This window comes from Helicoverpa armigera, chromosome 6 (assembly GCF_030705265.1).
Source record: "Helicoverpa armigera isolate CAAS_96S chromosome 6, ASM3070526v1, whole genome shotgun sequence".
NCBI lineage: Eukaryota > Metazoa > Arthropoda > Insecta > Lepidoptera > Noctuidae > Helicoverpa > Helicoverpa armigera.
Genome location: NC_087125.1, coordinates 3,973,447 through 3,989,715, shown reverse-complemented (window position 1 = coordinate 3,989,715; position 16,269 = coordinate 3,973,447). Strand labels below are relative to the sequence as shown.

Below are 16,269 nucleotides of genomic sequence, written 5' to 3'. Positions count from 1 at the left end.
CAATAGAATACATAAATGCCTATATGCATATAATTCCACATACCGATTACCAAATATTATTCTGCTTACAAAGATCCAATCAAGCGTTTTATTAGTGCACGTAAAATCTGTATACGTTCACATTTTCAAAGACAACCGAAGTGGGTCAGTGTTTCATTGTTTTGTTACTTATGCGGAATTGCATAATTTACACAATTCCACTCAATTTGCATTCGCCTGAATTCAAACTGGTACAATAACAACTAGCTATTGGATTCTAATCACCAGAAAAAACAAATGAAGGTGAAGGATTTTAACGCTATTTTAGGGACTGATGATCAATGTAAAGGTAGCTTCTAATTAGGTACACTTACGTATTTTCTTTTGTTAAAAGATAATGTCTAATTTTGTAATATGTGAAGATTCTCAATTTCAATGGGAAATCCATAAGGTGAAGGAAGAGCTGATATTTCATTTGATTCCGAAACAGGAAAATAAAATATTTTTTAGCCTTCGCTCTCAAAGACGGATTTAAATCCGACTGAAACATATTCGCAAAACCGAATCAGTCATTAGTTTAAAAAAAAACAGACGTAACGTTACTACGTCATCTATGGACCCAAAAAGCTAAAATTGATCGTTTTTTAAGTTAGTTACTTTGATAATGAATTCACTTTAAAATTAGCTAAGCTAAGCCATAATATTTTGTTATTTGTATCATGTTACTTGTGTGTTTTTGGCACCATTGAACAAAAAAGCGTTCTCATGAAACGGGTTTCGCCACAACAGCAAAACAAAATGTAAACGAAGAGGAACCCGAGTTTAGTGACTACTTCATAAATTACGATTTATATGTTTGTTAGCTAAAATCTCGCCTCGTAGTCCCGACCATGTAGACACAAGTTTATTTTTATGCATTCTTTTTTGGGGACATGGATTAAAATAAGACCTTATTGATGTTACCCGGTATCAAGAACGAGTAAGTGCCTATCTGAACATCTAAACCCCTCAACCTTATATAGTCTATATACCAACCATAAAACAACCCTACATAGAACCACACCTTGGAAAGTCTGGTTGTCAGACTATCGATAAACAAGTGATAGCCAGCATCTATTTAACATGCCTTAAAAATGCTGCTTCATAATTCCACCAGGAAAATCCTTAATATTTTTTCTGCTACCATCTTTGGACCCTAGTGACAGAACCAGATAGTATGACTCATATATTCTGTTTTTTACACATTCGGACTTACCTGAGCAGAACTTGCGTATCCTGTTTTGAATAGGATAGGTCAACACTTTCCTTAAAATGAATAATCAGGATTTCCAATACTCAGCAGAGATGCATATGTCATCGACTAATTTGTCGATTGTTAGGTTTTATGATATCATGTCATTACAATTTGAAACGAATGCAATTCGACATAGCAACAGTTTTAGGTCAATAACAAAAATCGATGCATGTTGATGCAAAAAATAGAAGGTAGGTACCTAAATGACCGTAACTTGACCTTTCGTGAGCGAACAGAAAATCACTTCAGACCAACTCAGATTGAATGTTTAAATGTTTACCACATTTGTGTATTTTATTTATAAGTACTGTATGCATGTCTAAGGTTTAAACTGACGAAGGCTTACTTGAGGAAAACCATTCTCAAAGAAAATTATGTGTGTAAATATTAAGTCGTGGGTTAATTGATTAATTTAACCCTTATCAATAAGCAAGTAATAAAGTTGTCATAAGGTTAAACCTATGAGACTGTAGTATTTTTTGTAATTCATGTTACTTTTATCTGAGACTAGCTGGTGCCCGCGACTTCGTCTGCGCAGGTTTAGTATTTCGAACAATATGTTAACAAATTGTAGCCTATGTGTTATTCTGATGTATAAGCTATATTATTGTAAAGTTTCATTAAAATCCATTCAGTAGTTTTTGCGTGAAAGAGTAACAAACATCCATACATCCATACATACAAACTTTCGCGTTTATAATATTAGTAGGATTTAGGGACTAAACGACTTACACTTACCTAAATCACTTAACCTAAATACTCCACGCCTGTCCTCAAGAGATGCGTCCACGCATTTCGAGTGTTCCAAGGTTGCGAGTGATAGCACAATTGTAAGACAATATGCCAAGTGTCCTTACCAACTGTTCTTATTGTCACCAGTACGTTAACTTGTACGTGCATGAAGAAACAATATGAATTAAGGTAGAATTCCGTGGATAGCGGCTACGACAGCCGCGCGCGGCTTACGACAGTCGTCGGCCGCGCGCGACAATAGTCAACCTATGAAAATGTATGGCACCGTTGCCGAGGCTCGCGACAGTCGCGCGCGGCCGACGAATTTCGTTAGCCGCGCGCGGCCGTATGCATCTCAATATGGTCTAGCGCTTAGTAACATCTATATAATTTTAGTAAAACCAGAATTGAATTGTTTTTTATTTAGTCGGCAAAACTTCTTTTTGTTTTCATTACAATACAAATGCTTTTGAATCAGTATTGGGTAAAATCCTTCATCATTTCTACTTTTTAAAAATAGGGTCGATTGGTAATCTATTTTCATAATACAGCCACAGCAATACGTCATCCTCTTCTTCTTCAAGGATATCAATTAGCACTTCGACTAGAGGGAACGGACGAACAAAATCTACTAATTCCAACACAATGCCGCGCGCGGCTTACGAAATTCGTCGGCCGCGCGCGACTGTCGCGAGCCTCGGCAGTGGCGCCATACATTTTCATAGGTTGACTATTGTCGCGCGCGGCCGACGACTGTCGTAAGCCGCGCGCGGCTGCGTAAGCCGCGACCCACGGAATTCTGCCTTAAATCATTATGAAACTTGGTATCCAATTCACGAGGCACGCTTAGGAAATGGAAATAAAGGAGAATCAAACTGATGGGATTTGTTTTATTTTATTGTTAAGGTTTTATGAAGAAGAGAAATATTTTTTTGAGGTACTACAGTTTATTTACTTACCTTTATTTACACATATGAGTGTAGCTTGTAGATCAATTAGGTAATAGCATGTACAAAAAACCTTGATATGTACCAATTTGATGGCTTTTAAAACCCTACATATACTCAGGTAAACAAGAAACCGTCCTAACAATTTTGAAACAATGATTAGATACCAGAAGATAATTATCACTATCATTTGTCTTTACATAGCTGGCAACAATGATAGTCAAGTCATTAGAACAACTGGTTTAGTGTTGTAAAGATAATGAAGATACCACAAAGTAGTTTTAATGATTACCCCCATTTGAACGTTTTGGCTAAACAATCAATCAATGCCAGTCATGGCAATGTATTTATATTTAAATAATACAAATACTTCCGCGTTATATTCTACACATTATATTTACTTCTTGATTTTCTGAGTGAGCACTTAATAAAATAAATGAAAATATTAATCATAAGCTTTTTATACTGTGTTTTATTTCTTTACTGTTAAGATAAAATCAACTGCCATCCGGCAATAAGTGGCTGATTTTGTTTGTGACGTTTTTGTAATTTTAAAGTCGAGACAAAGTTCGTAGCAATATTACCTGCACAATAAATCAAACTTGTCTGAAGTGGGAAGTACCTGGAAGTACCTATGTTCTGTTATGTCAAGCAGATAGTAAGTATCGGTTATCCTCAAGATTTTACGTACGTGAGTGTGACTGGTTCATTCACATAGATCACCTAGCTAAATGGTTCCACCTAGAAGATGTAGATGCTGTTTCATTCTAATAATAATCATAATAAGAGGATGTAAAAAGGGAGCCTAATCGTAAATTCAATCTCAGTAAATTGACCACCTCTTGCATATTGCATATCATCTATACTAATATTATAAAGCTGAAGAGTTTGTTTGTTTGAACGCGCTAATCTCAGGAACTACTGGTCCGATTTGAACAATTCTTTCGGTGTTAGATAACCCATTTATCGAGGAAGGCTATAGGCTTTATCCGGGTTCGTGCAGAGGTTCCCACGGGATGCGGGTGAAACCGCTGGCAGAAACTAGTTAACTATACACTTGAAGACCCAAAGGTATATTTTTTTTTTGTCCTGTCAGTAACTTAAAAGTACGTATGCAAGTACACATTAAGGTAGATACCTTCTTATTTGCTTTAATCATGACTGCAGTTACCAGCAGTCACGTTCAATACGTGATTGGTGGCAAAGTCTGCGAAGGAGTAGTTTTAATCTTAATATATTGTGCAATGGAGTCATGTACCTTATACATAAACAAATATAATATAAGATTTGATTACTAGAATTTTAGGTGGCATTTTGACAAGTTCATGTAATCAAAGGTAGGATCAAAATTTAGGCTTTAAAGCCGTAAAGTTGCCTAATGAACCTCTCGAATTAAGGTAAATTAATTTCTTTGAATATTTATTCCCGGAGTTGTTTATTAAACGAAATAAATAATTAGGTAATAACATATTTGTCCGGGCTTTCCTAGAGATCATGATGCATTCGGACATTCCAAAATAAAACCGTCAATATATGTAATACTAGGTATTCATTCGTTATCAGCATGTAATGTTTTATTTTTTACTTGAATTACGCCAACTGTATTAACAATTGTATGACGTAAGTTAAACAATATCGTAAATAAATATAACAAGTCAATAAATTGCAGTGCATATTACTGTTTTTCACTAGCTTTCGTATGTCAAGTGGAACCAGGAAGTACTCACGGATGGAGGAAAACCACAGTTAAACGGCATGGCGACCATGGCGTAGGTACTTATCACGCAAAACAAATGTCGTATCGTATTTATAGAAATAATTATATCCTATCAACAAAATGTCCTTAATAAAATCATCGACACTGATTAAATGATTTCTACGTGAATCTTGAACTTATTTGTTTGGAAACTATCCTGTGATAATAAAAGGAGTTGTAATGATTAGTGTGAAAAACAATACTAATGACAACATTACTACTGTGTTTCACGAGAATTATACAAAACTTCACTTATTATTCTAACCATATGAACTAACTCCAAACCGCAAGAATAATAACAAAGTTTACACTATATTTATGTAGTACTATCATGAACCTAAATGCAGATTATACAAAGTAAATAGACTATGACTATTACCAATTTTTTGCTTACAATAAACATGAACTATTGACCTCTCTGAAAGGCGATATTTTTTCAGCGGAGAAAACACTTTGGTTTTAGGAGAAATAAAGAATAAAGGTTACCGTGGCTAAAGTTTTATAATAACATGATTTCTGGTGACATTTGTTCCAACAGGAAGGAAAAGGAAAAACGTTACCACAGAACATTAATGTACACTCTCACTTGAAATAAAGTGCTTTAAGTTATTACAAAAAATAAATTTGTTAATCATAGCATCCTTACACAATTTCTAAGTTGTATCCCTAGTAAGCCAATCAAAAGACAGATAGGATATTGCAAACGGGTATAAGCTAATAAAGCATCGGATCTTAAGAATTTGTTGTGAGAAAAGATTTTCTGAGAAAACTGTATTTACGAATGAAAACGATTACCATATATGGTCAGACATTCATTTAGGTATATAACAGGATTGTAGAGACATTTTAAAAACTAATAATACATCATTATCAATCACCGATGAGTCATGCTTATTATGTTTAAATTGTGATAACAATGTCGATTCATCTAATTTTAAATATGTGTATTTAAATCTGACACATTTATTTAAATAATGCTTATATCATGACATTGAATGTGTGCTAATCACTTATGATAAAGATCCTATTCCACTGCAACAGATATCAACTGTCGATAGAATTTTTACCATTACTTATGAAACAAAAACACATAGTAGGTAAATTTGAAAATGGCTGAATTTTTTCAGGGAAATATTAGACTTAAAGATTGGATACTTACCAATCTTCCCATGTTTACCAAAATAATTATATTATGATTGTTATTCTTGTAGTTTCCAAAAACGTGAGTGGCACCGTTGAAACAACTAGTATGTATCAAATATACCGATGTGACATACACGATCCCGTTATTCAGGAAGTGTAATCTATGACGTAAATAGAACACGCGTAACTTATTTGCATGTACTTGAATGTTCAGCCCACGCAGTGCATCTGCGCAGATTTACAGATTCCTAACTAAAATCATCCGCAAGAGTGGAGTGAACATGCAAATTTGATAATATTTTTTTTATATTCGCAGCTCCCATGTTACGTCGTGTACTCTTCATTACGCAGTAATGGGACGGCGTCTTAATAGTATAGTTTTATGAATATATTTTGTGGCATGTTTTTTTTTGTAAGTATAGAATGTAAACCTTAATATAAATGTCTGCTTAAAATATACCTAAATGTGTATAAGAGCAATGTCTTCAACATTTTCTACATAGCATCGCACAATTTTCCACAATGGCGATGGTCTGTGAAACGAAAGTGGTTGTTTTTCTCAGCGAGCAGCAGCCGTTAATCTTCCCACGCTATGAAAGTGGACGCCGAGGGAAGGCCGCCAACCTGTTACCACGGACTTGTTGCTGTCTTCACGAGCAACACGTTATTACTAGCCCTTAATACCACCTTGAAAAAACTTCAAAACTGCTCAACGTTTTACCGAAGTTCTACATCATTGTACAAAGTTTATTTCTCAGTAATTTAAGCCAATCGGCAGTCTGTAAGTGAAAATAAACTGCCAATAAAAAATGACCCCTGAACGAGAGCTCAGCGATCCGTAAGGTACAAGTAAACCGCTTTATCATTAAGTGACCTCAAACGTCTACAAGTAAACATTATCCGATAGGTATATAAGATGTATGTTTTACCTACCATTTATCACCTGTGGCACTCAACTCATATTATCAAGTGAGACAATAACAGCGCTATAAAGAAATGCGACTGATATATATTTATCTTATCTGAACACACTCGCCAAAACGTGTCCGTACGTAGACTCACTATCTACACCTATTTATATAGCGAGGTATATCGCGCACAAAGGTATCGTCTGATTGTTGTATGAAGGATGATTTTGATTACTTATTCAAATATTACGATTAGGGAAAAAACATAAAGGTAAATGTCTGTTATAGCCGTTTATCTAGACGTATTAATTGTTTTGATGGATATTTATGCAAATATGGCAGACAGAAATATCGATGATTTCGTTAAATCTTCTGTTAATCCACATAAAGGAATGTCTGGGATACTAAATTCTTCGTTATATCAGACTGCAATAAGTAAAAATATGTTTAAAGACCCTTGATAAGTCATCTGGGACTGTCCCAAATTGCAATCAATGTATGAAAACTTATGTTTTAGTTTTTACAATGCAGGTTGTTTGTAATTATTTATTCACGCCATATTTTTTGCTAGGATGATGGTAAGCATTACCTCCAGAAGCATATGATTCAATGAAAAATTTTATTTCAATCATGGTCTAAAAATTAACCCATTGCTTGGAGATCATCAGTGACCGATATCGATTAAAAAGTCACTGGCCAGTTCTACTGACACCAATAAGCAGAGGTCTATTCTTGGAGTTTCACGAAGTAAATATATTTGAGTGGTATAAATAGCAGACTGAACTGGTGACCAGTTGACGCTCGCAACAGATGCAATCAAACAATTAATTAAGAAGACAACGCAATATAAACGCTGCACTAGCGACGTGATGAGCGTTTTTTAGCTATATTTTATTAAGAACAGTTGTTCTCCATGGTTATACCAATTGCCAGTTACACTAACAATGAATTCTGTAGACCCGCTGCTTTACACGAGTACTGGTGCTTATTACGAAATGGGTGAGACTTAATGATCTAACTAAGACCTCACTCACAATATGGCTCAGTCATTCTTCAGCTTTCATTAAAAATGGTTAAGCTTCTACTTAGCTGTAATAGAGACAAATCATCATCTGCCTAGTCTTTTCCCAACTATGTTGGGATCGGTTTTCAGTCTCACCGGATGGATGCAGCAGAGTAGGTACCACTGTTTTACAAGGAGCGACTGCCTATCTGATCTCCTCAATCCAGACCTGGGTAACCCAATACTCAATAGGTTAGACTGGTTGTCAGACGTACTGGATTCTGACTATTCGTAACGACTGCCAAAGATGTTCAATGACAGCAGCAGAATAGATATAAATCACTTTCGATTTTTTAACATTGGTGCGAAAATTATTTTAGTTTTTGATTCCATTATTTTTTATTTATTTAACATTAGTAGATTTGTGTAGGCATAAAATTTCTTGTCTTAATTATAGACAAATTGCAACATATTTATTAAGTGAATTAATTAATAAAGCAATTAGTTTGAGGCTTTTAATTGCCGCTTAATTCTTATTTCCAATACTTTTTGGCCGAGTTCTTTCTACACCAAACCATAAACTTTTTTTAGATTGTTTTTATATTTAGTAAATATGTATCCTTCATTTTAATAACTAGAGTTAATCTCTAGTATATGAAATTGGCTACAATTTATACCAAATTCAAAGTATATAAACATTCATTTCATATTTAATATCCCTGATACAAGGAAAACGGGGTAGGTGACGTCACTGCTCACTGCACCATCGGCCATTATACATAATACATACATATTACCTACCCTTTACCAACAGCAGGATCCTGGTACACAAACCTAATTATATGTGTCATACCGTGTTAATGACAAAATAATGCTCCAAGAGAAATGGCAGAATTTATTCCTTGAAGCAAACGGCTGATGACTGCTGCTAACACACATTTCTCCATGACGATGTCAATTATGAAGTTGCTTTTATTTCTTGCTTGTGGGATGATAATAATAGAATCTCTTTAACCGATTCCGAAGATACTTTAACAGTAAAGTGGAAATCCTTGTGAAGGCTGATCAAGGCGATTTCGATATGGCGGAAACAAGGGCGATCCTGTCTCCTTACTTAAAAGTTTAAATGTCAGTTGACCTAAAATGGGTAATGTTAAATTAATTATAATTATGCTATTAACTTACTAGGCGCTTAAGTACGATGATTTGTCTGGCCCGTAGTTTATATTTGTAACTGGTATAAAATTATCGATAAACCTGGATTCGATATACTCATTGTTTCAACCTCTATCGTAGGTATATCTAAAAGGTCTATTGTATTGAGTGAAACCGTTTCAGTCTATAAAAATATACGTTAAATGGTTACAGTGACATTCTGCGAATAAATTACTGGATTTATCGGTGGTTTGACGTTCGAACAGATTATGGTAATTTATGGCCGAATCCAACAGTACAACAATTACAAGAAAATAAAAGAATCATGCTACAAAATGGAGTATCTTTTGGTATCAATATGAACTATCATAATTGATATTGATGAATGTAATTATCAATTACAAGTTCAGAAGATTACAAAAAAATGTCTATGTTTTCTTTTAAGAATAATGTTTTTCAGAAACCTTTATCAGTAATAGAAGTTACGATACAGCTGTTCTACACATAACATACGTGTATGGAGTTGACATTGGGACGAATGACACGCTAAAGTAAAAGTCTGTCTGTCTGGTGTAAGCATTTCAAGCATGATACCTCATTGATATAATTTAGATGGCTGCCTCGCATGATCCATCAAACTGAATGACTCTCTCTCGCGTGAACATTCACTATTTATTACAGTTTTTACATCTGAAGCTACATATCATAGACATCTTTAGGGGCACTGTTAACAATCTATCTCATGGATGTTTTTATAAGAGACAGCCGCAATAAACATCTGGTTATTAGACCAGATGAAACGTGTTCATAATGCAGCCTTGCATTTAGTACTATAAAAAGATCTAGGCTGAAACTGGGCACGTAACGTGAAGCCAAAACTATAGACAATAGTGTACACGTATAGCAGTCTCATAAACGTGGACGTAAAGTTGGTATATTCAGTTATGACGGTGTCGTGCATAGTCTGTCCTATTTAGCCACACCCGGGAGACTTCCAACGCGGTACAAACCGGGATGACTCATTAAAATGTTGGCCGCAGTTTTATCTCCGGGGAATTTCTCCTTTGTTACACACGCTAACGTTTTGGCTGCTATTCAACTATCCGGCGAAAAACAATAAGTGCTCCGTATGTGCTTTAAAAGGAAAAGATTGGGATATAACTAAGAATGTTACTAAATTCACTCTCGCTCGACTGAATTAGTATGAAAAGTGAAACCAAGTTTTGTGAAATGTATAAGTGTCTATGTAAATTGCTACAATCAAAACACAATAAAGTTTATAGCATACTGTGATTGAGTATTGATGCTATTTATAATGATAGTTATCTACACTATTTACAGTAGTTATCCGCATCTTGATCTAGTGACATAAATTAGACAATTTATTGGTCTTCTCTAGCTTCTACTGTCATTAGCTGCTTGGCTAATAAATATAAGTAATAAATTCAACGATAAACTGTCAAAGCTGCACTTACCGCGTAATTAGAACGTTTTGTTTTTTTGTCAATACGTATATTATAATGTTAAGTAAAACATTTTATTAATTTCGAGTACAATGACTCACAGTACACTACGTCGGCACGTTGACAAATAAATAAATGTCCGATTGACTCGAGTGACGTATTCAATAATTAACTACAAGCTATGTACATAACAGGTTTTAAAGATAAAACCAGGTTTCCTCGTCAGTGTTACACGGCCGGACAAAGGCAGGATCTAGATAATTAGTTGCGGACAAAAATAGTCGTCGGTGTCGGGCCCTGGGCCAGGTGACGTCAGCGCGCCAGGGCCGGCGGCGGGGCAAGACGGGCCCCGCGCCAGTGTCGCGCGCGCCGTCAGCCCGCTCGCACGCCACCTGCCGAGCCTGAGCCAGCACCCGCCGCGCGCTGCCCTGCCGCCTGCTCGCCTCCACCGGCCCCCTCCCGGCTGCCTACGCGATCCTGAACCACACGCTCACTTGTAAGTACTCACTGCCGACCCTATTATATTTATCTTACATACGTGTTGAAAGCTATTGTCTAACTGCACCGATGCAACGCGATAACATCCGATGCAGATTTCACTTCGGCCTACTGCGCTAGGGTGTTTACTAGTATTTTGACAGCATTATTATTTAATATTTAAATTTTATTTTATTGAATTAACTAATTAATGGGGCCTAGGTTATATCGGTACAGAGAAGCGAGTCAACCTTGGCGCATCGTGCAATGCAGCGGGGACCTTGCAAGTCACGCGTCAGAGTAACCTCGACTCACGCCGTACTCACACAGCTACTACGATCCGATTCGGTACTATCGCAATACCTTGTCGCGCAGCGCGGAGCGTCGTCCATTGCTCACTGTGCCGTACTTACGCAGCAATGGGTATTACCATACGAAACCAGCAATGGATTCGGAACAAAGCTCTGAGACCGTATTGTGTTTAGTATCGTGATGCGACAACATGTTGATAGACGCGCTATGGAACTAACACAAACAGCTGACTGCTGACGACGTGTTTCTTTTTTTGACAGATAAAAAATATGACGCGGTCATTCAAGGACGGTCGACCACTGACGAGAGGTATTTCCCGTTTTTGAACCGTCAATGTCACACGTAGCAGTGCAATAAATAAATAAAAATAAAAGTATTAAAAGTAAAAGAAATGAGGTAATTCCAACGTAGTGGTACCTACAAATTAAATGGGTTATTAGTGATATTACGGTTGGAACACACGTTCGCGAGGGGCCTCAATGTTCCCGAGTTATCGCGTCGGAAAAACACGCCATACTTTATCGTGTGCTGTTCGCTATCAGCTCGGCGGAGTTACGAACTGTATTGTAATACACAGTCGATACTCTTCAAGGGGCTCAGTGCTTACAAACATCACGTGTTTCACTAGCTCTACTCTTATAGAACTATTAAATCACTAACGACTTTGTAATATTACATTTAACATACTGCTCCATATAAAAATAAAGCGTTGTAACTGTACACTGAAAGTAAAGGTGATCACGAAATTGAAAGTGCACAGGTTTTGTGAACCACTTTTCTTAAAAACTCGCCCTGTCCGATTTCCGGGGCCACGCTCAATTACCATCAGATAAACTTCTTTGCATATAAACACGATTAAAAATAAAAATCTCAAAAAAAATATAACATGCATTAACCAAAACAAATGGTACTCTTTTGACAATTTGTTATGCATACTCAAAATGCGCGTATGATGTACTTCATCATAATTGGCTAAATCAAGTTGCAACTTGCAACATCGTAACAACTCTCGCGTTACCATGAGATTTCTATGATAATGTTTATTCAACATTACCTTCTAGAACGTCTTTATATTTTTTTCACCTCGAGTTGGCATTGATCGTGGTCCACAAAACCGGTAACACTGCGGTTACCCTTCGCCGAATGTTTAAACACCCGACCATCGACTACCTTATATTCAAATACAACCTCATTCGTTTGTTTACAATTACCTACTTAAATTGTTTTTAGATTCTCACATTAATCGTAATGATAATGACACATTAAAATCATATTCCCAACAATGTGGCTCAGTTTTTATCTCAAAAATTAAACTTAATACTAATGTCCAAGTTATAATTTATTTTGACTACAATTTGCGTCAAAACATAATACTTATTGCTAATAAAGATATAAGCGGCGTTATCATATAGCGTTCGTAACAGTATTTTTATTTATTTTTCAGAGTGCAATGGTCAGAAGATACGAAAGAATGAGTGGACGCCAGTCCTGGAACGAAGATGACATGGCTAAGGCAGTCGCAGCAGTCGTGTCAGGTAAGATGGGGTACAAGCTGGCCGCCAGGACCTTCCACATTCCTCGCTCAACTCTCCAAAGACGTGCTAGCAAGATACGGTATCAGCAACCTGATGACCCCAAACCTTTAATGGGCCACTACCGAAGGGTCTTCACGGACAGTCAAGAGAAAGACTTGGTTGGATACATCAAAAGCATGGAGAAGTATTTCATGGGAGTCTCCAGGCGAGATATTCGGGAGCTAGCCTTCCAGTACGCAGAAGACAACCATCTGAATCATCCGTTCGATGTGAACACCAGGATGGCAGGCGAAGACTGGGTCAGGAACTTCCTGAAGAGGAATCCAGAGCTCCTGGACAAGTCGGAGCATGAGTGCGGCTTGGAGCCCGTGAACTTCGATCAGTTCTATCACTTTATGTGTCAGCTGTCATGATGACTGGCTGCTTAGACGGTAAAACTAGTTGTAAGTAAAAAGGTCAAGTTCGCCCCCCAGAGAGCCTCAGCATTAATGTTTGACATGTGTGAATCCAACCTGTGTATACTGTACATGCCCACTTTGTAATCATTCATATGAATTTGTTGTACAAGAAATTGCTCAATAACACACATTCGTAATCAAAAACGGTAACCAAATCATGAAGACTTTAGGCAGTTTATATCCACAAGTTGATACATAGTACAGTAAGACTTTTGGAAAGATTTTTTAAATTTATATGAACAAAATTGTAGCAAAAGTAGATGAAGAGAGCCAAGCTCAAATATGCGATGTTACCTTTGATATTTTCTTAATTTGATTAGATATTTTGTTTTGTTAATATTTGGGACCGTAGACAGATGCGCGCATGGCCGCGTGTCACAGTCACGGTTCTGCACTTAGTAAGTACTTACGAAGTCTATAGTTGTATCTGATTTATAGTTTAAATTTTGTTATTTAATGGTACTAAAAGATAACTTGCTAAATTAAGGGCTGTGATAACAGAGAAAGGTGTATTTTTATGGAACATATCTATTGAGGTGATGTATATATTTACAAAGACGGTATCTGATAATTTAAATTTAATAGCTTACTACAAATTGCAATGTGAACGCAGAGTATGTTTTGATTGTAAAATGTTCCGTAACATAGTTTCTACCGGCAAGGCGCAACGTAGCGGGATGGTCTGATTTGCAATATTTCCTTTGTGTGCAATATTAAAGCTATGTACTAAGGAGCTATAAAAACTATGCAGCACGTCATACAAGACGCGACAAATAACATATTTCAGCGGTCACGCTATAAGCATCGTACGTCGTACGTTACGTGCCAAACTCAAAAAAACTGCAAACAATGTAATTAATACGTGATCAGAGACAACGTTCGATTGATGTAGTTCTAACACCGTGCAAATGAACGTTTTTCATTTTAAAATGGCATGCAAATAAAGCAGTAATAAAATGCTCGTCCATGGGTGAATTTTACGTAACACACGCGCATGAATCTGCAATCGAGGCAAACATTCTCCATTAGTGTAGTTTGACGTAGCACATACAACTGCAGTGTTGCCAGTTACGGAACATTTGCCCCTAATGAACGCTGATAACGAGCGCGTCAGCGATCTGCCACGCGCTGCGCTCAGCTCCAACGAGCCACTACCTGCGTCACTCACATGCATATAAACTCTTTATACGTACTATTGGGATGGGATAGTGATATTCGTGGGATTTCGGCTTATCTAATTATTTCGATTCTAGTTAAAATTATGTTCGTGTTTCGTCCAAATCAATGCTATTTTTCTATAGTCACTATTTTAACGATCCCACTGTACCAAATTAGTTATATTATTATCGTTACCTGATTCAAGTTTTGATCTCTTTAACTTAGTTCAAAATAGCGAAATGTTTATTTATTTAGATCTCGAAATATTAAATGTTTGTTGGTTTATTAAATTTTTAACATTCGGAAACATTACCCGTATGCCAAACTATGTTGTTATTTTGAGATTTATTTTTAATTAATATAATAATATATTCCTATGTACTTAGTTTAAAAAAATGTGATTATAAATTGAAATATTTAATAAAGAAAATTTTAAGTACCTACACTACTGCATTATTTTATTCTCGTAAGAATTATTATTGAAAAACAAAATACCCGACTGCACACTAAAAAAAGAGTAAAACAAGCCCCACAATAATATTGATCAATACAACTTTACTGAATATAATTTATAAATATTGATGGAAAGCATCGCAGGCGGGGACCAACAGAGGCTTATTTACTTATAGTCATTTCGGTTGTGCACCATTTAGCAGAATTTTCGTTGGTGGCGGTCAAGGTGGTCCCCGCCTGCGATGCTTTCCATCAATATTTATAAATTATATTCAGTAAAGTTGTATTGATCAATATTATTGTGGGGCTTGTTTTACTCTTTTTAGTGTGCAGTCGGGTATTTTGTTTTTAATAATAATTCTTTTATTTATAACTTTTAGCTGTTTTATTTAACGAAAATGTTGTAGATGTAGAAGACTATGTATATGTAAGTACCATTTTAAATTATTTCGACGACATTTGGCTTTAGATTACGAGTGATGTTACTCCGCAACATAAATTTACCGCCAATGCGACGTTCAAGACGATCAAGACGACGTTCATGCATTTGATCAAGACGACGTGATTGTATCGCCAAAAGAATCGCTTTTTGCTTGCTAACGCATGAGTTGCTTTGCGTTGACGCAGAATTAACATGTTCCCGTGGGAATTTTGAGAAAAAACGTATCCTATATTAATTACTCCCGTGATTGAAATGAATCTAATGATACCGCATACATATTTTTTTAAAGGGAAATTTAGAAAAAATATCCCGTGGGACTTTTAGGATAAAATATATCCTATGACACTCCCGTAATCAAGACAAATCTAACGATACCTCATACATCAAAATCCATCAAGCCGTTTAGGCTACAGGAGGTCACAAAGGAACAGACATACATACATACTTACATACACTCGAAAAACATTACCCTCCTTCTTTGGCAGTCGGGTAATAAATAAAGACGAATCCAACTGGTTGCCTCATGAAACATACCTACTGAAAACCTAATCTGTAAAACTTACACGCGTGTTCCAAGTCGTGAGCATCTAATGGTTTGACAAATAACACACCACTGAAGTCAAACAATGCAGAATGTCAATAATATGGTGTAAAACGAGAAATAACAAATGTCTTCGTCATATCATCATATGGCGAATAACGTCATTAAAGATTGTGGAAATCCAGGTAATCAATGACTGTGTTCATAATACATCAACACCTAAAATAGCTGGATTTGTATATCGGGGTGACGCACATCTATAAGGCATAGTGTGCATCAGGGCCTGCTCTTGCGCAATGCTGCACCGAACTTTATGCAAATGGTTCTTTTGGTTGTACAGCAGAAGAGCAGAGTCTTAGCTATTACCTATATTTTAGCTGATATATAACAAGAATATGGAACTTCACTTTGAAATCGATAAAATTTAAAAGCAAGAGATTGTTCGCCCTAGCACCTGAAAAAACATGCTGAACAGTACAAGTACAGTAAGAGTATGTACTTAAGTACATAAAA

General features: G+C 36.3%; 1 protein-coding gene across 4 annotated transcripts; it reads left to right on the top strand.

Moving 5' to 3' along the window:
• Positions 1–9,752: 9,752 nt before the first annotated feature.
• LOC110373087 (uncharacterized) lies at positions 9,753–14,763 on the top strand. 4 transcript variants are annotated; one of them, XM_049852192.2, is made up of 3 exons: positions 9,753–10,876; positions 11,430–11,478; positions 12,614–14,763. In XM_049852192.2, exon 3 carries the CDS (start codon positions 12,620–12,622, stop codon positions 13,115–13,117), a length of 498 nt encoding a protein of 165 aa, XP_049708149.1. In that variant the 5' UTR covers positions 9,753–10,876; positions 11,430–11,478; positions 12,614–12,619; the 3' UTR covers positions 13,118–14,763. The 4 variants fall into 4 exon arrangements, with proteins under 4 accessions (XP_049708149.1, XP_049708147.1, XP_021185894.1 ...); XM_049852190.2 differs by having other exon boundaries at positions 9,756–10,876; positions 11,430–11,565; XM_021330219.3 differs by lacking the exon at positions 11,430–11,478 and having other exon boundaries at positions 9,798–10,876.
• The last annotated feature ends 1,506 nt before the right edge of the window (positions 14,764–16,269 follow it).

Coding starts and splice junctions, on each gene's coding strand:
- LOC110373087 (XM_049852192.2), top strand. CDS start 12,620: ATGGTCAGAAGATACGAAAGAATGAGTGGACGCCAGTCCTGGAACGAA.